Below are 24,085 nucleotides of genomic sequence, written 5' to 3' on the forward strand. Positions count from 1 at the left end.
TCTGTTACTGTAATTTGTAGAAGTATCAATGTAATTTCTATGATTCTGAATGCCACATGAACATACCAAAAGTGGTCGCACCCGACACTCCGACACCATAATTTTGTAATTGGAATTTCTTGAAAGCATCTTTTGCGAGACGCTGCCAGGAATATGTATAACAACCAATTAACATTTAAGTGAAGTTCCAGAGGTACTTATTGAGGGCTATCGATATTCGGATCTTGAAAGCCACAAGTCCATAGCTGATGCTTAGTCTTTCTTATTGGCAGAACTATCAATGCTCATCTGTGGAGTCTGAGCTGCTATAGCAAATGTAAGAACTCTGGAATCCATCAGTCTATGCACGATCTCGTTGGACTCGATCACCATACTCATCCGCTCGTTCTGATAGAACCGCTATAACCTCAGTTACAAGGAGAAAGAGCACCAGTTGCCCACCTATGGCTTCTCTTCACATGAACTCCTAGTTAGTGAATAGAATTATCTTCAAAGTAAGCTTTGATCATTTGATTTGTGTGCTGCAAACTACAACCGCCTCTTAAGTTTAGTTACAGTAATGTTCCTGGCAGTTCTGTTGTAAACCAACCAACCTACCGCAAGAAAGTTCCCTAAATATGAAACACAATAAGATAGGAAAGCCATACAAGCATTATTTATTGCAATATCTAATAATAACATTGAAATTGACAGGCGATCGGAAAAAAAGCTTCTCAATCTAAGCAAGGTGAATGCACCAGATAAGCAAAACTAAAAAAATAACTAAATTACACTGAACCTGAACTCGCCTGGATTGGAATGCTTGTACGCGATGAATTGTTCAAAGATGATTTTAGATGCAGCTGCAGGCTTACTTTTTCACACAACACAGAAAATATTCCTTGGTCAAATTAACACTAAACTATCTTCTTACATCAGCTGAGATAAGCTGTAATAATACTTAGCACACCAAAAAATATAATAATAAGTCTAAAAGGAAAAAGGAGCAAAGTAGAAGAAATTGAAGCATTCCTTTAGGAACATAATCTAATGGTTCGTAAAAGGATTTGTATACATAAATAAAATTGGAGTGGACATCTATGAAACCGTCATCATTACCACTGTTACATACATGTTGATCGATATCAAGATTTCCTTTTACATTTGGGAGAAAATGAAATGTAAAAGCTACAAAAAGTTACATCTTGGAGTTAATACAAGAACTCATTGGGAACAAAAGAAATCCGCGAAGAAAAAAAAAAGAATGCAACTGAAGGATTCCCACTAGCAGGCTGCTTCATTTACAGACAAAACCCTGTTCATCCTCTGCAGCTGCCAGGTGGAATACAAAAAATAGTAAAAAAATTATAAATGAAAAAAGACCACCAGGACCCAATTATCTTCCCAACTTTCTCCATCCTGTGCACAAAAGAGGAACAAACATTAAATACAGCATTATAACCAGTTATCATCACATCTTCTAGTCATTGCTATTGATATACTATCAGCGCATTACCTAGCTATTAATCATCAACAATTTCTTATAAGTAATAATCAGATCTGATTAACAGCTGCAAAGGCAATAGACCCATGCTATCAGTATGTGCTAACCAGCTCACCAAGTGGTTTTTGATTGGATGTTGTTAATAGTGATGATACCATGAAAGCTTGCTAGAAAACATTCCTAATTGCACATGCGAAAGGTGTCATATATTTAACCAACCACCAACCATCAATTTGCTGCGCTAAGAAGATGAGCAATTTTATTTTGTATCTTTAGGAAAGGGAAGGAAAGCCCATCCATTAGAATTACCCGAGTCCGGTATTGGTAAGCACTTGTAGCAAGCTTTGAACCCAGAACCTCATCCATATAGAGGAAGGATGAGACTAGTGGGCCCAGTTCACAGGAGATGCGTAACTTATTATACTTCTTGAATACAAACTGTAATGTGTTTTGCTAAAGTTATAAGCTAATTTATATCCACCAGTTATATTGTGATTTTCCCGATCCATGTATATCAAAGGAAATGATAGTACAGGTTTCAATTTTACAAGTTCCCCCAAGTGAAAACTCACCATTTGTCAGAAGATAAGAGAACACAAGTTCATTCCAAGCATCAGGGACCCCAGGAAGACACCAATGGCTGCAATCGAGAATGGTGGAAGGGTGGCTCCAAGTGCCAATATGGGCATCACTCCGAAATGCCCCCATCGAAGTCACATTAAGGACAGTTACAGGAACCCTCATCTTCGTGACCACCTCAGCAATTATCTCGGCAAACTCACTCCTGTCATTTCCTTTGGCCTCAGTCAGAGGTTGTTGGGTTACTTCACAGGCCTTTTGGTTTGATCCACTGATACACCAGAAAGGAAGGATTCAGTTATATTTCATACAAAAAAATTTGATCAAAATTCTTACACAAGCAATTGTATGAGGAGTTGGCCCTATAAAGTTGCCACTCATTATTAAATGCCTGATTAACAGGCAGGACTGAAAAAATATGGCTGGTGCATGACTTTTCATAATAGATGTAGTTAACTAATGTATGCATCAAGATTTCCATAGTTGAGGTATGGGGCTGTACAAATGGCTGGCCAAAATAAAACATGCAGTTGTGTGCCGTCAGAATAAAAGGGTAGTGACCGGCATAATTTGGCATGGCTGTATGCCCTTCGTATCGCCTGTTTTGGCCTCCAAATTTGTTTTTTGCTCTTTTTTCTTATATTTTATTGTTTTAATGCTACATCTTTGCATAATATTATAAGTGCTATGATTTTAATGTCCTAGTCATCCTATTCAATGTATGCTCAAGTTTTTTATTGCTAATATAATATCTAATTTCATGCTAACTACAATTAAAACATCATTGAACAATTATGTGTGCATTAACAATTGAAATATAATTAGGTTACTAAAAACTACTGATTTAACAAATGATACCAAAGATTGTAGTGCATTTAAGATGAAATATCTACAGGAGCACTGACTTGACAAATAACAAAAAAGAATATATTTATCATATTATTGAATAACAATGACAATGTCTTTGACATAGAATAATAGCCCCTCACTTCAATGCCACGTCAAGTGTTTGGTGGGCTGACAGATGTGTAATAACCCACCATGTACAGAGAAGTATATATGTGTATAACAACTTGAATATGAATATTTTTGAAGTGTTGTTTAGTTTCCTCTTAGGTTAACTTTTCTTACAGGTTTTTTGGGCTTCAGCAAATCTAGTCAAAATAAAATTTATGAGCCTTTAAGATTTGAGAAACACCTTACCATGTAAGGTTGAAACTAGGGGGTGACAAAATCTGACCCAAACCCGCCAACCTACATGTACCAACCTGACATAAATGGGTCTGGGTGGGGCTTTTTTGTGATCGAGTGAGTTCTGGGTCAACCCTGAGATCAACCCAATTATAAATGGGTGGCTTTGGGTTTAGCACCCAACCTGATGGGTCACCAGGTTGTTCTGATCAGGCCAGACATAGTTGATAGTCTTTAATCTTTTTAATACGGTTCGGTTCATTTGAAAAATTATAGTGAGTGATGGAGGGTGGGCCATGGGATTTTATGATGTGGGATTGCATTTTAGCTAGTTTTAGTCTTAACTAATCCATAACTGTTATATATTCTGAAGTTTATTGTGATATTATGATGATATATTTGAAGTTCCATTTAATTTTGTTATTTGTGATCTTTGAATAATATGTTTTCCTTTATTTTCTAGTTATATGTATGATTAATGAGTGAAAACTTAGTGGGTTGGTGGGTGCATATGGGTTTTATATAAAATAAATGGATTAAGTATGAGTTTCTGTTGTCCAACACAATTATAAATGGGTCGGCTATGGGTTGAGAGTTTTTTTTTTAACCCAAACCCAGTTCGACCCAACCCTACCAACTGGCACCCTTAGCTGTAATTTTGACTCTGGCACAAAAAATTAGTACCTGAACTAAAGCTGAGAAAATATTTTTTTATTCCTAATACATTTACTTTTTTTTGTTTAGAATGAAGATAGCTACTTAAATGATATTAATGTAAATTATTTGCATTTAATATTCTGTCTGTATGTTAGTAGTCTGCTTGCCACCTAGATGTCTGCACATTCAAATGGTAGAAGACAACAAAAAAAGGAATTCAAAAGGCTACTCAATCTGCAACAAGTGGTTCAAGCCGTTTGCGCCCAGTTTATCGAAACCAGTGCAGACCAACCCTAGTACTACTAGCACCAATACGTGCCAGCTGGTATGGTCAAGATTTAAATCCTTTTGCATGCAATATAATATTTTGTAACAATACAGAAAAAAGGAAAACATTATAAAATGACATATCGAAAAGAATGAAGATCTCATAAGCTACCATGTTGATACCCCAAACCTTAAGAATGAAAGTGGCTTACAAATCTATATGCATAACTACTCAAGATTTACCCTGCTACCCTTCTACCTCTTAATGGATTTCCTAATACATCATGAACCTTTGCTTATAGGATCTTTGTTTTAGAAAGCCAGGATTTAGCATTGATTGCATACAGGAGAAAAGTTAACAAAATTATGGGAGAGATGGAAAATATCAAACAGATAAAAGTGTATCTGGTTTCCTGTTTTAAGGTATATCGAAATTAAAATATCACAGAAATGAACAGAAGTAACATTTTTTCTTCATAATAAAAGAGACTAGAAAAGCTTTAATAGCTGAATGAAGGGGGAATGGGATGTAGGAAGCATGAAATCCTACTTGTTCAAGGAAACATGTTTTCATAGGGCAAGATTATCAATAAAACTACTTCCCTAGAGCCAATAAAAGATCCAATTAAAATGTGCAGAACAGGGTATGTATTACATTTGCTGATAATTAAGAATATTAGTTTTTAGTTTTGCATATGTCGGAAAGCTGCTTTAATGGCTTGATCTCAAGTGGGTCCCTAAGAGACCTTTCCCAAGTTTTAAGAAATAATTCATCATCAAACCACAATTATGCTAAGTTCTGCAAAAAATAAAAAGTATTATCAGAATTTTACTCAAGGCTTATAGAATAACTATTTGATAAAGGCAAAAATCCTGTGCCCCCCTGATGTACCCCTCTAGAGATTCATTTGCAGTGCAGGATAGGTTGGAAAGGTTAATCAGGTTTGGGAATCAAGCAGGATTCTAGGAAGCACCACATGTTGAGTAGAAGAGCTGCACAGTTTACTTCTGGGCTTTTAACTAGGCATTCAGTGGAAAAAAATAAAGAAAGAATGAGTCCAACAAGGTGTTAACTGTCAGTCAAAACAGCAATGGAGTGTAAAGTCATAACAAAACCTAACAGGCTAACACAGTCTCCTTACATGTGATATTGCCTATATTAGTCATTACATATACTCTACAAGGGACTGCATTAGGTATTTTAAGGAGCATGCCCAAAACAAGGGGTCTTAGGTATCACATTTGAAGCACGCTTTTCATCTAAGAAAAAACATCAACTATTACAGCATTTGGAACTCACCAACATGATATATACAGAAAGTTGGTTATTTACCTGAACCGAGATTTCAGGATATCTCAATTCATTTGAAATATTTCTGGCCTTCCATTTCCATACCAGTGACCACCATGATAACCAAGATTCTTTTAAAATCCTGCAATGGATATGGCAGTAGATTCTGGTTTCGGGCGACCATGTTGAGCGATCCATTGTCTTTCTGGGATCATTTTCCTATACAGGGTATTTTTGTAAAGATCTTTTTTGTGATTAAGGGGCTCTCTTTCCAAGCTAGGACCACCATCATGACAGCCTGAGCCCAGTTCAAATCATAATCTTCAGGCTCAAACTTAGCTAAAACCAATGACAAGACCACTAAAGTTAGGCTCAACATATTGGTATTCCCAGCAAACACTAAGATCGGGCCTCACAAGCATAGTACGCTGTCTTGGTATTGGACCTCATACGGGTGCCACTCTATCAGTGTGCCGGTATAGTATGAGACCCGTTCAATGTATCGAGTGTCGGTACCCCCCCACTCCGCCCGGCCCCGCATACTATGTACCAATACTAAACCGGTAAGGAACGGTATGCTTCGTACCACCCGATTTGGTATGGTACGGTGCACCATTCTCACAAGAGTGTGTTCAAGATACCTTGCCCCTATAACTGTGCTTAATAGCAAATTGAGTCATACTTCTGTATTTTATCATTATCCTATTGAACATTTTTCCTTTTCTCGTTGTCCTACTAAGCTTGTCCTTTATTTTTAAGTATTATCTTATATTTGCCAATATTTTATTTATTTGAGCTACAAACACAAACACCAGATCATACCCATCCATCCATATATGACAAAAGAATTTTTGCATTTATCTCTTTTATAATTTTACCTCCATGACGCAAGCAGGAAAAGTACCGAGAACCCAAGCACATGCAACCTAAACATGATAGTGCCAAAAAATAAGCCACCCAATGCATTCTATTCATACCTTACCAACATGAGTTCTAATTACCAGTTTCATACATGCAACAAATTACACCAACCACACCTTCCTTGTTGCCTAGGTTGTGCAACTTCCCAAAAAGTGGCCAATCCGATACTTTTCATACTAGCAATTTTTGATTTCTTACTAATAAATTCAAATTCAAATCGAAAAATCTTATAATCTTTCTCAATTCTTGTGTTTTACAAGAATGACACTCAATTTTTGGCTTCTTCCTCTCTAATATTATTCTTCAATTATAGTTTCTATTCTTCACCTTCTTTAAAACTTTGTTAAATTGCACGCACAACTCGTAGAGTCCAAAACCAGTTTTATAATTATGACTAACATTACTCAATTGAGAAGAGAGTGTCAAGGACCCTATTGGTCAAGAAAAACAAACCGAGTCTGATCTTTCTGCCTGACCTACTGTTTAGTCTAATCTCTCACACCATCGCTACCAGCATAAGTTTCCATGAAACCAAAATCTAGATAGTTGAATAACAACTGATAGCTGATAATTAAACAATGGTAATTAACCAGAAAATAAATCAGGAATTTATATATTATTCAGAACAGCAGGCTGCTCTTGCTCGATATGTAAAAGAAGAAAAAATGCCTCAACCGATACATAAATTTAGCACCACCATGATTTCTAATACTAGACTGGAAAGAACTTTGGCTTGTATAGAACCAAGACACCAACAAATGGCATTGCTTGTCAAAAAATATATAAAGGCCTCATTTCGGATTGTTGCAGGTAGTAGAACTTTTGTCTTTAGAGTTTTAGGCAGTAGAGTTTTCACACGTAAAGCTTTCAATAAAAAGTTGTTTGCTGTTTAATAATAATAAAGGATATTACATAGACCTTTCAACTGTCTTAACTGTTTATGCTATCAAAAAATATTACAATAAAGTATTCCTAATCCATATATTATCTATTTTGATATTTAACATAAATAATAAAAATATAATAATATTTTTATAATAGTATTATAATATAATAATATAATGTGATTGTTTTAGTATATTATAAGAATACAATATTGTAATACTATTACAATATAATAATATGATAATATGATTAATTAATATAATATATTAATATTTAGTCATATATTATAATATAATTTTATAATAATATTATTATACTATCAAAATTGTTATTACAAAGTATTGTTAACTAATAAATTATTTTTAAACTATTTTATAAAAAATTTGTTGATGGGGCTAACATGTCTCTTGTCTTAGAGAAAAAAGCTTCCTGATGTATCTCAAGTACAGCTTTTGCTCAAAAGCTCCAAATTAAAGCTTTTTCCTAGTAAATCTTTTTCAGCTTTTGGAGGAGCCAAAAAGTTGTTACAAGATTTTTACCAAACATCTCAAAATCACCCAAATGAGCTTCTTGCCCCTCCAAGAAGTGCTTTTGACCCTTCAAAAGCAATGCCTTATGGGGGCCAAATTAGTTTCATATTTGACTATGAAATTCTAATGCAATTTTACTTGCATCTAAACAAACATCAACTTATGACGATTATGAACGAAATTGAAATAGCATTGGTGGAGATCCAAAATAATGTCCGGATGCATTGAAGGGCTACAACCTACGGATGATTCTTATATGTAATTTTAGTCATCATTTCTCCATATTTTCTTTGATTTCTCATTGTCATTAGATTTTGGTGGATTATTGGGAATCAAACGCTAAACTTAAAAGATCACATATTTTAATTGTTAGTTTGATGAGACATATTTACTGGAACAGAACTGTTTGCAACGTTGTTCATGCTGCAGTAACTGTTAACAGTAACCATATATTATGAGGTGTATTTTAGGGAGTTAAAAAGTCCTGTTAGGTTTCCTTTGGTATAAATAGGGTTCTTATTCTTTTACGTAACAGAGTTGGACTACTGATTAATGAAGGAAAGAGTTTCTGTTTTGTGTGATTCTTCAACGAAGTTGTGAGGCGTTCAAAAAACATCAGTGTGATTCCTATCATTGGAGTGAGTCAATATCTTTCTTCCTATCTTCTTCCACCCCATTGTTGTCTCTTTTATTTTTCACTCTGCATTTTCCCACCTTTTTCTGGGTGTACTTTCCCCTACAGCCAACAGCACCCAATCAGATCTGATCAAATCTAGTCAACAGCTACTAGATCTGAACCTATCAAACCTTGGCAAAACTTTTTTTCCCACAAATCCTGTTTGTTGCAGACATTGTTCCAGTACATTGTTGGTTGATGTCTGAATGGACAGTAAGGCTTTAAATCTATTCATATGAACTTGCAGACCTTCTTATTCCTTAACTTCACCCAAGATTGATATTCTCAGATTAATCACCACGTCCACTATCAACTTTTCACTAAAATTCCAACTTTCATAGTTCAGTTTTTGTCAATACCCAGGTCTGAACCAAAATTCCAGCAACCTATAGGTTTTAGCCCTATCATAATTCATAAACCCTTATAGATTATCTTCCTCAACTGTCCTACATCAAGCATACTCTTGAAAAATTAGATAAAGAAGATGAAGTGATACTAATGTAAGAACAGTAGGATAAGGTTTGTACATGCAACAATGGACCTAAGTGAGGGATTTACCTATTGTTACACTCTACCGAAATGCTTGTTGCCCCATTTTTCAGAAAAACGATGGAGTCTGATAATTTGTGTTACAAACAAAAAAGTTCAATAGGTCTGTCCTAGAGTTTAGGATGGAACTTGGGAGTTGACCTGAGAAAGAATCTCAAAGTTTTAAAAGTTGAGTTCACCAAAAACAGCAATATATGCTAGAAATCTTAAGAGGAAAGCAAGTGAGTTGATCTAAAGGAAACAAGAAAAGATCATTAGATTTCTTAAGGATTGAAACCAAAATGGGAGTGAAGATCATATTCTTGAACTAGATTTTCTAGATTATCTTCAGATCCAGGATTTTCTGCAACAAATCAGCAAACAATTATCGAAAACAATGAATGACAAGTAAACATTGATTCCTTTAACCAAAAGATACACCATGAATCAATTATTTGTGATCTACAGTTAAGAGTTAGAAAGGAAAAATAAAACAGCAACATAATATGCTTCAGCAAGTAGAAGGAACTTGAAAAAGAAGAGAGGTAGATAAAATAAAGAAGAATAGGATAAGAAAGAGATCAGGTTAAGAAAGGAAGGGTCAAACAAGGAATTCAACATTTTTCTTGGTGACCCTGCTGATCTCCTTCACAACCTTTTGAAGTCCTCTAGGCATAGAAATCAAATTGTCCAATTCGTAGAAAAAGTATCAATTTTTATTCTTGAATTCTTCTCATCCAAGTGATATTCCTAACTGTTTCCCAAAAAGAACTAGGAAAGATTTGTTAGATTATACATGAGTTATTCATGAATTTTATGTTATTCATGATTAATTCAAGAAATCTTCATAAATTAAAAATAGAATAATTTTTAATGATATATGTTATTGCTGATGGTGGTTTTTTTCTTTTATTTTTGATACTAGTTGTTCTTGCCACTCCCTTGCTCGTTTCATCATACTGATAAATGTATAATCAATAATTTTATATTCTTTGTTTTTAATGATTTTCTAGCTTTTAATTATTTCAAAATTTTTGGTGAATTTTCCCCATTTTTTCAAATTTTGAATCTTTACCTCTAGCTGCATTATTCCTAATACCAAACTTCTGATAATCCTTTTAGACTCCTAAAAGGATAAAATACTTAACCAATGAGACACCATGCCACTCATCTCTACCCAATCAAGATCCTATAAAATAGGAGAGAAAAAAGTTGCAAGCGCCCTGATCATTCACTGGTGCATCTGTGATTTCTGCTATTCACACTTTTTCCTACAAGACTATGATAAAAAGGTGCAGGCTAATAAATAACAAGAAAACTACTAACCATATTATAGCGTTCCCAATACCTAATCTGCTGTCCTGGAGAACCAGACAGACTCATCAAATCTCCTAATTGCAACTGTTGAAAGTATGGGACAGCTGTCATATGCTCCTCAGAATCTCCTTGCAGTAGGATCCATCCCTAATAAGCTCTTTTAACCTCCCAGTTGCATGTTTTAAGGTTCTCATCACTCAGATGGTTGGTCCAGATGCTTCTTTGGGCTGAAGGTAGTGCCAAATGCATCCTCCTCAGATCTGTAGGAGGTGATCTCAATGCATGCTATATCAAATAATCAAGATACACTAGTTTGAGCTCACATGCAATTCTAAACAAGGTTTCAATGTCAATCCATTCCAACCAGCATTCCCTATGCTGAACCAGCACAAGTATGGGGCAAGCATGTGTCCTACTGTACCATGCGTATGACAAGGTTTGAAACCATACTGCCCCATATCAAACTGTGCTGATTCAATAAAGTTCAGGATGGCTCAAAACCAAATGGTTCTAAACAAAAGCAAAGTTCATACTGCTGCTTTTTTAACTAATTCATTGCCTTGAAGAGGGAGTGGAAGGTTGTGTGTTGACTGTAAGTAGCTTTTGCCTCAACAAGCAGACAACTGAAAATAAATCTTTATTTACATGAGCATCATATAAATAAATGTTACGCAAGGAATTACATCTTTTTTTTGATGGAATACATAAAGCATTACATCTAAAATAAGATTTCATCAAAATGAGAATGTCAACTTTTCAACTCAAGAACTAATTCCGATTTGCTGGAGCTGGGTCAAAATAGTAACTTTCAAATGCTAGAGAATTTCTCAAATCTTAAAAGCTTTGTAATATCCAAACATTGCCAAGATTCAAATGTCCAGTAAGAAAAATCTCAGATCTTAGTCTTCTATTCTTTCGTACAATATCATGCAAATCAGCACACAGTGCCTCTAAAAAAAAATTATTTAAAAAATTTATATATGATTGCTGTCTTTTTATCAGGAATTATGATAAAAATTATGCTGATGCATTTTTAAATGCCATATTAGCTTAAATGACGCATTTTCACAGCGTTCCAATTGCATATACACCCACTTCTTTCATCATGTGACACCATATAGGGTTTTGAATAAATGTTTGATTTATGACACAACTCATAACCGGACTAGAAAGTAATTTAAAGTATCAAGCATCAAAAATTATATATATATATATATATATATATATATATATATATAGAGAGAGAGAGAGAGAGAGAGAGAGAGAGAGAGCCGGAATTGGCTACACTCGAGTGGATCTTCACTCAGATCCATTGTGGTCTACATTGGACTGTCGGGGTTATGATCTACGATCTCTAAACTGCTTGCACATTAAAAATTATGTGATTTGGAGACCTTTGGCCTGTGCATCAAGTGATCAAAAAACATATATAATTTAATTTTATTTAGACTGTCCAATTTTTTGACCACTTGATGCATGAGTTGGGAGTCTCCAAATCGTATAATTTTTGGTATGTAAGCAATATTGAGGTAGTAAATCATATCCAATGACTCGATATAGGATCCCTATCGTCCAAGTCTAGCTCTGTCTATCTGTGTGTGCAGGATATCAGCAAGCACAACACCCAGCACGTCATGCCAATGGCACTTGAAGCATGGGATCACAAGGGCACCAAGATATAATAAAGGCTAAAAGATTTAGTAATTGGGTCATGCCTCTCATTCCTGCGTTCAGTCATTCACCTTGCATGAGATAGTACAGGGATAACCACTACTGTTCTTCCTTTAATGGATAATCATAGGAGGTTGTACATTCTAGAGTATGCAAAATCATAATGACGTTTATATTGTCCACATTATTAATAAGCATCCTTGTTATGCATAATCTATGATCACTCACTTTATCTCATATAAAATAACTTGGAGAGTTGGACAATAACAGTTTTTAGATGGTTAACTTGAATTTTATACACCAAAGGCAAGATACTAAATAGCCTTACCACTTTGAGGGTGAAAATATGAAGGCATGTGGATTTGAATAATTACTAGTGTCTAGTGATGACTAGGAGACCAACTCTACACATAAATGAACAGGTATTATTATACCACTAGTACTTACTTTAGTTAATAAAAATTTGATCAAATCTTTAATCTATATAAGCTGCTAAAATTTGAGTTCCCAAGACACGATTAGCATAGTACTTTCACATTTATATCAGATGCATAAAAATAATTAAAAAATATTCAAAGAAGTAAGCTAGCAATTTATCATAAGATGATTCAAAGAACCTAGGAGAAGTCCACTAGAATATAATTAGGAACGGTGCTCTTACATTTTCATCACATGCATAAATTTAAGAAAAATAATTAAATAAGTAAACCAGCAATTTAACAAAAAAAGTGATTCAAGGGATCTAGGAGGAGTCCACTAATGCACGAAACCAAATTGACAAACACATTTAAAGTGAGTATTCTACTCATTTCAGTTCCCGTTCCAAACTGCAATTTTCATAATCCAGTAATTGATAGAATATGACTAGGAATGGTGCTCTTACATATTCATCACATGCATAAATTTAAGAAAAATAATTAAATAAGTAAACCAGCAATTTAACAAAAAAAGTGATTCAAGGGATCTAGGAGGAGTCCACTAATGCACGAAACCAAATTGAAAAACACATTTAGAGTGAGTATTCTACTCATTTCAGTTCCCGTTCCAAACTGCAATTTTCATAATCCAGTAATTGATAGAAATCAAATCAACTATATACTCAAGGGGCATTTTGCTAGCTGAAAAGCTCAGCTGAGCCTATCTATTGTGATTGCAGAAACGTGTACCTCCAATGAGAAGGCTCATAAGTACGGAAGAATACATGAGTTCTGTTTGTGTTGACCATTGTTTCAACCCATAATGCCCAGGTCTCCAAGGCCATTTTAAAAGCAGAATTTATGGACATTCCAAGCTTCAGTAGTCCTCCAGCTTGGAAATAGCAACCCCTGTGAATAAGCACAATTTTAGACATATTGTAAACATTAGAAAACAACAGATTTAATTTATAAACCACAAGATATTTAATCCACAATGTTCTTTTATATAACATTATTAATGGGAACACGTGAATGCCTGCAGTTCTTCATATTTCAGAATACTCTGGATTAAAGTGAAAGCTACCCAAGCTTCAGATTATTCTTAATAGGTGAGGTCATAACAAGAACAAATTAATGTGACCATAGTGGAAAATAGGTATATTAGGATTTTAAAGCTTTCTTTTCTCGAACATATTATAAATTATGGTTTGTTCTCTTTTCTTGTTATGCATGTTAGAAGTCTTTTTAGAATTTTCAGATAAAACAAGCTCTCTTATCTAAGACCCTGGAATATGTTATGGAGCCTGCTAAACCACAAAGAAAGCCCTTAGAACTCGAGTACCAAAAAATGCAGTCCTTGCAGCTATTGTATTAACCATGACTTGAAAGTGTGCAATGGAAATTGAGCCAAACATCCAAATTAGGTTCAAGTCATTTAATTAGATGTTTTTATATTACCTATGTTACATGGATTCATGGACACTCACATCCAGCTCCAAGAACGCGGGACAAATACATATCCTTATCAGATACGCTTCATATACTTGGATAGTTATCTTTTTTTCCTTTCTTTTAGGAATATGTGGATAATTTGACTCTTTCACTCAACATTTTAAATCCTATAGGATAGGAAGGTCCCGGTTTCTCTATGGAATGATGTCCCATTGTCCCACTCCATCCTGGTGGCCATCTCGATCGAGCATCTGGTAGATTCCTATATTGTATTAGACAAATATCAAATTTTATTAGATAAATATCAAATTTTGGCCAAGTTTCTATATTGTAGTAAAATAATTCTAGCATGTTTTCTTATTGTTAAATCCTATTTAAAGTATGATTCTGTATCAGATTTAATACCCGAGTTAGGGTTAGAGGATCATGCCCTATATATGCATCTAATACATTGTATGAGGCAGCCTTTTGACGTATTAATAAAACTTCTTCGAGAGAATTTTCTTCACCAAACAAAGGGTTCTTCAATCTAGTTTGCTTCTATTTGTGTGTTAATCTTTGAAGTATGATCCCATCGCTCAAATCACCCCTTCTTCCTTTTCTGTTGCATCAATATTGACTTGTTTATATGCATCATTCTTAACTGATAGCATGAGAATTCTATCGCAGTGAGAATTATTAATATGTCTTAAGAAAACTAGGAAGACAATATGGATGTTTGGTATTAAAATTGCAATTCTAGGAATACGAAAAACTCAATAAATTTAATTAGACAGCATTTTAACTACTTAGAAAAAACCACTTAACATGTAACAGCTAATATGTATCAACAAAATTCTAAGCTATTGTTGATGAGAGCAAGCAATGTATCTGTTAAAATAGACAAAGAAGGAATTAAAACAGCTTACATCAAGTTGACTGCATTAGCCTCCAATGGTTAAGCAACTGTTCTTTGAGTTCCTACCATAGGTTTTGTCTAAATTGTTTTCTTCAAGCTTATCCAAAACTTGAGAATGCAACAGAACAAAAATTCTCTGTTACATTGGTTCCAACATTACAATTTCTAAACCTCTGACCACATACATTCCAGCAATACTTGTAAACTTTAGCGCTCTGCATTTAATTTTATTTCATTAATTACTTCCCTACTTTGACCAAGTATAACTTTATTCACTACTGAAAGATGCTCCATATGAATCCCCTTGTGTAGGTCCTCCATGTTTATTTCATAATAATATTATCTTAGGTTGTCATAAATACATGTTTCATGCTATCCTATGAGGGGAAAAAAAAAACAATTCTTTTTTTCTTCAACCGCCATCATCCTCCTAGCATTTGTAAAATTTTGTGTTAGAATTCCTAAAATTTTCTTTCAACAAATAAATGCTCATCAAAGATGGGTTTTCCAAATTTAAATCAAAAAATAACTATACCTCTGTCAAAGTATGAGCATATATCCTTCAAAAGGGACTTAATCAAATTAGGCTTACCAATACTCCTAATCCCCATCCACCCAAAATTTTAAATTATTGTTGTCTTGATCTAGATGTCAGACATGCATATCAATATTATCTTCAATTCGAGTCTAGAATAGTTGTAATCATGATTTATCAAAGCATCATCTTTGATCATCAGAATTGGAAGTTGAATCCTCAGTAATGTACTACATAGAAGCTGTTACATTGGATAAACTTCAAAACATTAGCTCTTCTTTTATTCAAATGTATTTGGCCTGAAGCATAAATTGGTAATAAGAAAGATTTTTGCAACTTTTACAATTAGTACCAGTATAATGTTTCTAGCTGAGTCATCAGACCCTTAATTGGCATCAATGAATTAGTTATGGATTCTATTGGGATTTAAATTCAACAATATGCTCCATCAAGAGATGTTCTCCTACAGAGCTTCTTATCCCAACATGATCCACCTTATCTTAATACCATAAATGCAATCCAACATCTAGTATCAACCACCAATGAGATTGATTATGGCATGTGAAGAGAAACACTTGATTAAGGCTTTAAATAACATTAACAACCCCATATGGGAAAAGTACTCTCCTAGAAAAATCGAATTCAATCAATTAAGAACCCTATTTTACAATTTACCATTTCATTTCATCAAACTCAAATTTGCCTGTAGAGACAAAATTAAAGATGACAAATTTTCTCCATGTCATTTTTTTTATAAAATATTGCATAGAACAACCACTGATTGCATACCAACAATAATGCATGCAGAAATTTTCTTAATTATCAAAGGCATGTGCAAATGTTCCATGTCTACTGGAAGTAAGATTTATTGTATCAAGAGAAGGAGGAAAGCTAGGAAGTTGTGATGAAAGATCAGTTATTTCAAGCATTACCCACCCAGTTATGAGGGGAAACAACAAAAAAGCTGGATATGTGTATAAGAGCATCAAAAAGTATTCTGGAAATTGGTAATAGCAAGGTTATAGGATTGGTCTGAAGGTCATATTAATGAGACATTCTTATGCTTAACTTTCAAGGTCAGCAAATTATGTCCGAGGTCCTTCAAAAACAATCGCATCCAAGGTATCTACAAGAGTTGGAACGACATAACTTACATGTCAAAGAGTTTACTTGGCGTCCACCAATGACCAGAATTGAAAATCAGAACATCTGAATCAACCCATTTCCAATTTACGTCATCCATCTTGTCAAGCTTCAGTGTCATACGAACCCTTTTCGGCCCATGCTTAGGTGGTGATCCCTGCTGCACGAGGAACACCGATCGGAAGAACTCCACACTTAGATTGAAAGTTTCGAACCGAACACCCAAGAAACGAATCGTCTTCGAGATCTGGTTTCCATTGACTTCATAAACAGTCTTGGGATCCTCCACCCCGGTCATGAGCATACATATGAGAGACTCCCACTGCGTGCGACTCATTGAGTCACCCACAAAGACAACCCGTTTCCCTCTTAGACTTTCCAAAACCTCGCGCACATTAATCTTAGGCATCTCACAATGCCTAGGCTTCCACCTCCACTTCAGATAATCCGTATCTTTTCTCCCATTTGCCAAGCAATTGAACCCCCTCTCAGCAAACGGACACTCCGAGCTATTGTAGAGTGGGTATGTATCATCCTGGACCCAGCTACCATCGAAGACATCGCAGCCTTCTGTCGGGCCAACAAATCCTGAGACTAAAAATCCACGGCCTAAGAACCGAAAGACATAAAGATAAATAACACATCCCAGAACTAGCACAAGGGACGCCAGAAGGAAGGTCACAGCAAGGGCATTCAAGGACAGGCCGGGAGCCCACCATTTCCGATGAAATGAAACCCTAGGGCTGCTCAGACTCCTAGGCGTGATACGAGCCGACGCGCTCCGAGTAAGACTATGAGTCGCCATCTCCAAGAAATCAAAGAACCTCCCCGTCCAAAGAACCATTCCAGTCCTCCACCTCAAATATCATATTTCTTTCAACCTGTCATCAAGACCACGTTCAAGAACTGAAATATCTCTCATTTCCATCCAAGATCCACAAAACAGCAACCGAAATCCAACTTTTGATCGAAATCTGATCTCAACGACAAACAAAAATCTGAACTTTCCGACCGTGAATCCTCCAACTCGATGTTTCGCAGACGAGAAGACCAACTTGAATAGAAACAGACCAATTTCTACAAATTTAAGACAATTTTCTACCCGAAAAAGGATCGAGAGTAGCAAGAGATAGAAATCTAACCGGATTCACCTTCCTCCCTCCCTCCCCCTCTCTCTTTCTCTCTGATCACTTTCTGGTGTCGAGAAACCCTAACCCTAGCTAGAAATCTCACTCTCTCTCTCTCTCTCTCTCTTTCGCGGCTTCGTTTGGATGGAGCGGCGGAGGAACGAAGAGGACTCGCTCTGGAGAAGAGGAGGGTGGTTGGGTTTGGGGGGTTGGAGGTTGAATAGCCCCCGGCCAGGGGTATTATCGTCATCTAGCAAGTGTTTGTTTGTGGGGCTTTCGGGTGACTGCCAGATTGCTGATGAGGAAATCATCATTAGTGAGGGAGATTGCACCAGGAGTTGCCTGTAGGGCTATTCTACAAGGCTCCAAAGGATTTGATATTTTAGGGTTTTTTCTGAATTTTTTTATTCTTTCTTCCACAAGAAATTGATGAAAATTATTTAACAGCTTATGAATCTTATGATTCAGTTTTGTGGGAGCAGGACACGAACTAATGATACAAAGTGTTTGTTGATGGTGCATCTTTCTAGGTATATGACTCTTGGCTCTTCATTGTATACATGAAAAAATATATTTTTTAATAACTTTTATTTTTTTAATTTAAATATTTTTTTAAAGTAGTTGCAGTTGAATATTATTGAGGTTATAATTCATTGTTTTTTATGTGAGAAATATAATGAAAATGTCAAGATCCTTTCTTGAGAGAAGAATGCGCACATTATGTATCCTAAACAGAAGTGCGAAGCCACCAAGGTCGTAACACGGTTGGAACAGAGCTAAGATTCCACTGAAGTGACCTAGGTTCGAAACGCGCCGATTAAATGTGGGGACCAGATGCCCCTTGCCTGATTTGTCCAGTGAAGTTGCCATCTGGTCCGTCGGTATCGATATGGCGCTGGGGTGACGTACTCACATGTGGGGCAACCCACGGGTCGGAGAGGGCACGCGGAAACTTGCGACCCGCATCGAATATTCTCTGATGGAAGAAGGGCCCAGTGGAGGCTACTACGCGGGTGAGTTCATCCCTCTCCCCTCCTTTTTTTTAAAAAAAAAACAAGAGAAGTACGAAAATGGTTGACTTACTTGAACAAAAGTAAAACAAGCCGAAAGCATGCGAAAAGAAGCTGCTAATTGTTGGTTTTAATAAATAGATTTTTCGTTACATATTCATGCACATGGCTTGTCATGGATAATTTAGATGCTATTAAGGTATCATAGGAATTCATTTAAATTGCATTTGCCATATCATTACTTAAATATGCAAAAAATGAAAATGATTTAGCTCAATCTTACTATGTTGAGAAATTTGTAAGAAAGAACCACTTTATTTTTATATACGACAAAATTATCTTTTATGCAGAAATTAATGGTTCATGTTGAACTCTCCTTAGATCACTACAACCTTTCCCTCTTGACTACTTGTAACCAGTTTATGTCTATGTTCATTTGTGAATAGAGGCAAATGAAGTTTACCAAGAACCATTCTTCCAAAAATAAATGAGCATAACCTCTTTCATTTGTGCATAAAAAATAGTAATACATGTTTTTCCTTCAAAATTCCCTATTGTCAATGGACAGCCAAGTTCTTGCTTATCTGGATCACAAATAGCTGGACAGGCAAGCAGACTAGTTCACCCTTCATCTCAAGTCAACAGACCAGGCCTTAAAAACAAAAGATTCCAGGTTTTGTTTTTGAGTTTGGATATGCTTATAGTATTCTACTGTGCCATGAAAAAAAAAAAAGAGCACCTGGAACTTGAGTGTACTTTACTAAGGACCCAGTATTGATACTTATGATCCAGTGATAGGAAACTAATGCATTGTTTATAACAAATGGACGGTTTTGCATGATGGGTAATGATGCAGTTGTTGAACAAGACATCATTAATTTAAGATGGCAGGCTTGAAGTCGGTAGGTAGTGGCATTTTTGGAGCACTGAAATCAGTACTAAGGTGCCATCGCCAGCCCTCTGTTGCTCTCTGTTCCTTTTATTTATAAGCTACAGGAGTTGATGTTGTCTTTATCTATACTCTACATCTCCACTTACCACATGATGTCCACCTTTTGTTATTAAGACTTCCGAGCCCTGAACAGCAAGAAAATAGATCCATATCTGAAAAGTGACTTTAGATCAGGTAGGGTTTGGAAGAGTTAGTTCTTCCTTTTGGTGTTTTTTTTTTCTAGTTGAAGTCAGACTCTTATATTTGATTTGGTGAGGGAAGGGTATGGTGTGATGTCTTCCTCTAGGGGTTGTAGTATGTCTTTCAGTGGCAACAAAGTCTATTATAAATTTGCTGTCCTATGTCTACCAAACAGAAAAGAAATCCAAATGCTTGATCTAAATTTAGAAGAGTAGTTCTTGACCAATGCATGCATGTCATGAATGAAGGTGAAACCTATGTACATGTCATGGAGCTGCCCTTGATATATAAGGTTGTTTGCAGTTCGCACGACATTGTAGGCTGTGCAAACCAACACAAGAGACTTTACATGCATCTTCCTATTAGATTCTAGGAGCCTACTTTGATGTGTTTAAGCTAAGTGGAGAAAACCTTCATTCTGTTTTCATTGGTTAAAAATAAGAGTAGTGATCATCCTTGCAATAATTTGTGAAAGGGCAAACAAATAATTGAAAAGCAAAAAAGGACAAAAGTGGCGTGTTGCATGGAGGTAGACCATAAATCAAAGCAAATTATCCATTAACAACTCTTGTTTGGTTTAATATTTTTGCTCGATCATTTTTCAAGCCTTACATTCGATTCAAAGACTTTCACAATTTAAGGATGACTCGATCTGCCCCACGTAACCGGAGAAGCCTTTCTGGGCTTAGCAGCTAATGCTTCCGAATGCGAAAAAGATAAGAAAAATTTGTATTTCATGCATCTCTTCGGTTAAGATTTGTCGTCAAAAACCTCCAGCTCGATATGTTTGAAAAAATAATAAGAAATATAGTTTGTCGGAGGAGGGGGCCAAAGATAAAGCAACTAGGATCAACTATGGCGCAGCAGCTGTAGATTGGGAATCAAACTAAATGACGTATAGATATGCCAAATATATAAGCTTCAAATAGATTTAATCTAAAATCAAGCAAAGCCATCTTGCTCATATATGGCTTAATTGAACTTAGTGGTGATTGACAAATCTTAATTAATCATAGTCAATCCATCATATCTAATCAATGAAACAAACTTATGATAGGAATTTAAATTTTAATAAAAATATATTCGAGATCATATATTGAGTCATGGAATCTATGATGAGCTTTAAGATATGTAAAGTCTTATCTGCAACAGTAGTTATCTCTAATAATTAGAAATTAGTAGAAGATCTATCTAGATAGAGAGTTCCGTATGCGAGTGTTTAAAGAAGAGGTCCCCATAGGCTTTTATAAACTTTCTCCAGAAACCAACCGCCATGAGTGGTTACACCCGTGAAAAGTCACCCCTCATCAAGATGACTCTTCACCACTGCGAAATTTCATTTATGCTCTCGTGATTATCATAATTTACAAAAATTCATGTGACACTTGTCAATGTAGGCTTTAGATAAACAGGATCCAACAACTTAACTAATTTCTTATAGTTAATTCATTAATTTTAGTGAAACATGTTCCCTCTATTAACCATGGTCAAGATTAACATAATCTCTGGTCAATAAATCCCATGATTATGATTGTATTCTCGAACCTCATTCTCAATGGAGTCTACCAAGTAATCCATCACATAAGAGAGGATATAGACCAAGACAAATGACCATCATGTGCTCATCCTCTAAATGAGCCATTGCCTGCTTTCTTCGGAGTAGTCGGTGCAGTCATCATGGAACCTGTCAGTCGCCCAAAAGGAACTCCACCGAGGGATTTTGGACTCTGAAAGGAGGCATTCATAGCTCACATAATGGTTCTCAGTTCATATACTATAGATGATTAAAGCGGATCGACAATTTAGTCAAATTGTCTTCTTTAGGCAACACAGCAGACTCGAGACAAGGAGTCTTTGAGTCTCACATATGGGTAATATTAATAATATTGAATTAATATTTTTTATTTTTTAATCAATTTATTACTTACTAAAAAAACTGAAATAAATAAATATATGTATATTATGTATATATATGTGTGTGTACATATATATTAAACAATAAAAAAATATCAAATATTAAACACATATATTTATAAATATAGGGATAATATAATTCATTTATTTGTTCAAGAGACAAGAGAGAAGTTTTATTTGAACAATTGAGATCCAGTTGATCCGAATTCTTAATTTATAAGTAAGATGCGGTAGTTGAGAGGATTATTGGGACAATCTTAACCACTAAAGCTGGCACATCCAAAAATGGGTCCACTATTTGGTTAAATTTTGTTAGGCTCCAACTGGAAGGAACGAGGAGAAATAAAGATTATGATAGTTTAGCGGCATCTTGATGCGGCACAAGATTGTTTTTATCCGATAATGATTTTTTTACAATGCCAAATTATCGATTATCTTGGCAAGTTTATATTCAGATGAATCATCATCTCTGTTTATCTAAGATGGAAGGTGAAAATGTTTAGAAAAGTGCTAGGGTATTTGGACATCTAGGCCAGTATATAGGAACTAAAATATTGATTTCTCGGTTGACATAGTAAATTAGTTTAGAAAAATATTTTTGAAATTTTTAAAAAACTAAAAACAATTTTAGATACTTAATTCTATTTAATCCAATTAAAACTATTTGAACAGTTTGGTTGAATAGCTTCAGCTTACATCTTATGATGAATGTACTAGGTAAGCTGGTAAAGTCTCTAAGTCGATGCACGCATGAGCTAAAAATATAAAGATATATAGGTCAAATTCTGTATTCATCAAAATTTAGAGAGTTATAAATATTTTGTAAAGGGCTACTCTCCATTTGTATCAAAAAAAAAAAAAGGAGGCTACTCTCCATTGTTTAACTCATGCTTATAGATTGTCTAATAGAGCAACAAAGAAAATGTAATATAACATCAGTGAAGTTTTTTTATTTATTTATAGAGGAGGTACTGGCTGATTTTTTAAAAGTTTTAATTGCCCATCGAAAACATCATAAGTTTTAAACCCTTAAGAATAAATATCCTGAACTCAAATATCATTTACAAAGTCTCAAATATTTGATTTTAACAACAAAGATAGGCACAAATAGCCAAAAAATACAGATAGCCACATTGGGCTTTACTAAACCCAAACCCATATTGCCATATGCATTGAGATTTTGGGTCTAACTTTTGCTCCATACATGGTCCATTAAAGAGTCAAGTAATATCCAAGTTCGGATAATAAATAAGCGTATCGGGTTTGGGTGATGCTTAAGTATACAATAATAATGTACTTAAATGTACAGTTTAAGCTCAAGTACAAATATCCAAGCATGTTCTAACATAACATTCCTTTTCCATTTTCACAATTGAAGGATATATAAATAAAATCAACATTACGTACGTACATATTTATACAAGTATACATGTATATGTATGTATGTGTGTATATGTATGTATGTATGTATGCATGCATGCATGCAGTAAACTGAATAATTTATGTGGTTTCTGGTCATTCTATCAGGTTGGATATAAAAACCTGAAACCCAAACCCAACCCCGAAGTTTTAACAGGTTTGGCTTAATCTGTACTCAAGTCATTCATTGTTGGGTTTGGATCAAGTCTGAGATGGGATCGTGTTGGGTACTAGATTTTCCGATTGGAGTGACAAACCCTAGCTCCGAACTATCCTTCTTGATAAGAAGTGCCCTAATTACGTTGTTCTAGGCCTAGGACCTAGTTCGCTAGAGGCCTGCTATCAGGCTTGCAAGTGGGTCGAGTAGAGTGGACTTGGATCAGGCTCATTAGAGACACAACCTAGACTAGACCAATTCTAGAATTAAAGACCTAGGAATTGCGCTTAGTTCTCAAACTAAGACCAGATCCTCAATCAATCACATATGACCCTCACAAAAAGATTGCACCTGACCCAATCAAATCCAGATGGGCCGAGTTAAGTCTGACAGATATTAGTCTTGATCTTGGACATGAGATGAAAGAGACCAAATCGAACCCAATCTTGTTGAATGATGTATCGGATATGAACCAGAATCATAGATAGGAAGCTAGTGGAGGCCAGGTTCAGGTTAAGCTGGAATCCCAGCCCCATCTAAAGCCCTACAACTCATCTCTCCAGATTAGAGCACATGTAGTTACTTTACTTGGCGGAATCCCATACTAATCTCGACAGAGACCTTGGTTTGCGGCAAAAGTAATAGTCCGAGAGGGTTCCAAGTAGAAGAGCATGCTCCAGTTCCAAGTCAGCTCCATGCCAAGGCTGCTCCAGGCCAGGCCCAGAAAAGGAGTCCTCATCATAAGCAACACATTGTTTGGAAGCAACCCTCAAAAAGCCTTGGCATGGGAGCCAAGTCATTTGCAAGCTGATATCAATACCAAAAGTCACCATCTCCTCCCTCACTACAAATACCCACACTCCATTCTCGTCTTCTCCATCCATCC

General features: G+C 35.5%; 1 protein-coding gene across 4 annotated transcripts; it reads right to left on the minus strand.

Moving 5' to 3' along the window:
* Positions 1–1,030: 1,030 nt before the first annotated feature.
* TBL7 (TRICHOME BIREFRINGENCE-LIKE 7) lies at positions 1,031–17,849 on the minus strand. 4 transcript variants are annotated; one of them, XR_001879816.5, is made up of 5 exons: positions 16,452–17,760; positions 13,163–13,321; positions 10,357–10,585; positions 2,056–2,333; positions 1,031–1,398 (listed from the first exon to the last, which is right to left on the minus strand). XR_001879816.5 is itself a non-coding variant. In XM_008800766.6 (4 exons), the coding sequence occupies exons 1-4, from the start codon at positions 17,282–17,284 to the stop codon at positions 1,376–1,378; spliced, it is 1,293 nt and encodes a 430-aa protein (XP_008798988.1). In that variant the 5' UTR covers positions 17,285–17,849; the 3' UTR covers positions 1,031–1,375. The 4 variants fall into 4 exon arrangements, 2 of the variants coding, with proteins under 2 accessions (XP_008798988.1, XP_088571113.1); XR_015974939.2 differs by having other exon boundaries at positions 10,335–10,585; XM_008800766.6 differs by lacking the exon at positions 10,357–10,585 and having other exon boundaries at positions 16,452–17,849.
* Between the last annotated feature and the right edge of the window lie 6,236 nt (positions 17,850–24,085).

Source organism: Phoenix dactylifera, chromosome 2, assembly GCF_051530095.1.
Source record: "Phoenix dactylifera cultivar Ajwa chromosome 2, Ajwa_hap1_PhDact_Kaust_v1.1, whole genome shotgun sequence".
Taxonomy (NCBI): domain Eukaryota; kingdom Viridiplantae; phylum Streptophyta; class Magnoliopsida; order Arecales; family Arecaceae; genus Phoenix; species Phoenix dactylifera.

Excerpts from the sequence above, each read along its gene's own strand:
- TBL7 (XM_088714987.2), bottom strand. The coding sequence starts at position 17,284 with ATGGTTCTTTGGACGGGGAGGTTCTTTGATTTCTTGGAGATGGCGACT. Across the intron at positions 13,322-16,451 it reads CCAAGTAAACTCTTTGACAT|GGGTTGCTATTTCCAAGCTG; the intron begins GTAAGTTATGTC and ends GCTTATTCACAG. Across the intron at positions 2,334-13,162 it reads TATGAGCCTTCTCATTGGAG|TGGATCAAACCAAAAGGCCT; the intron begins GTACACGTTTCT and ends CTGGTGTATCAG.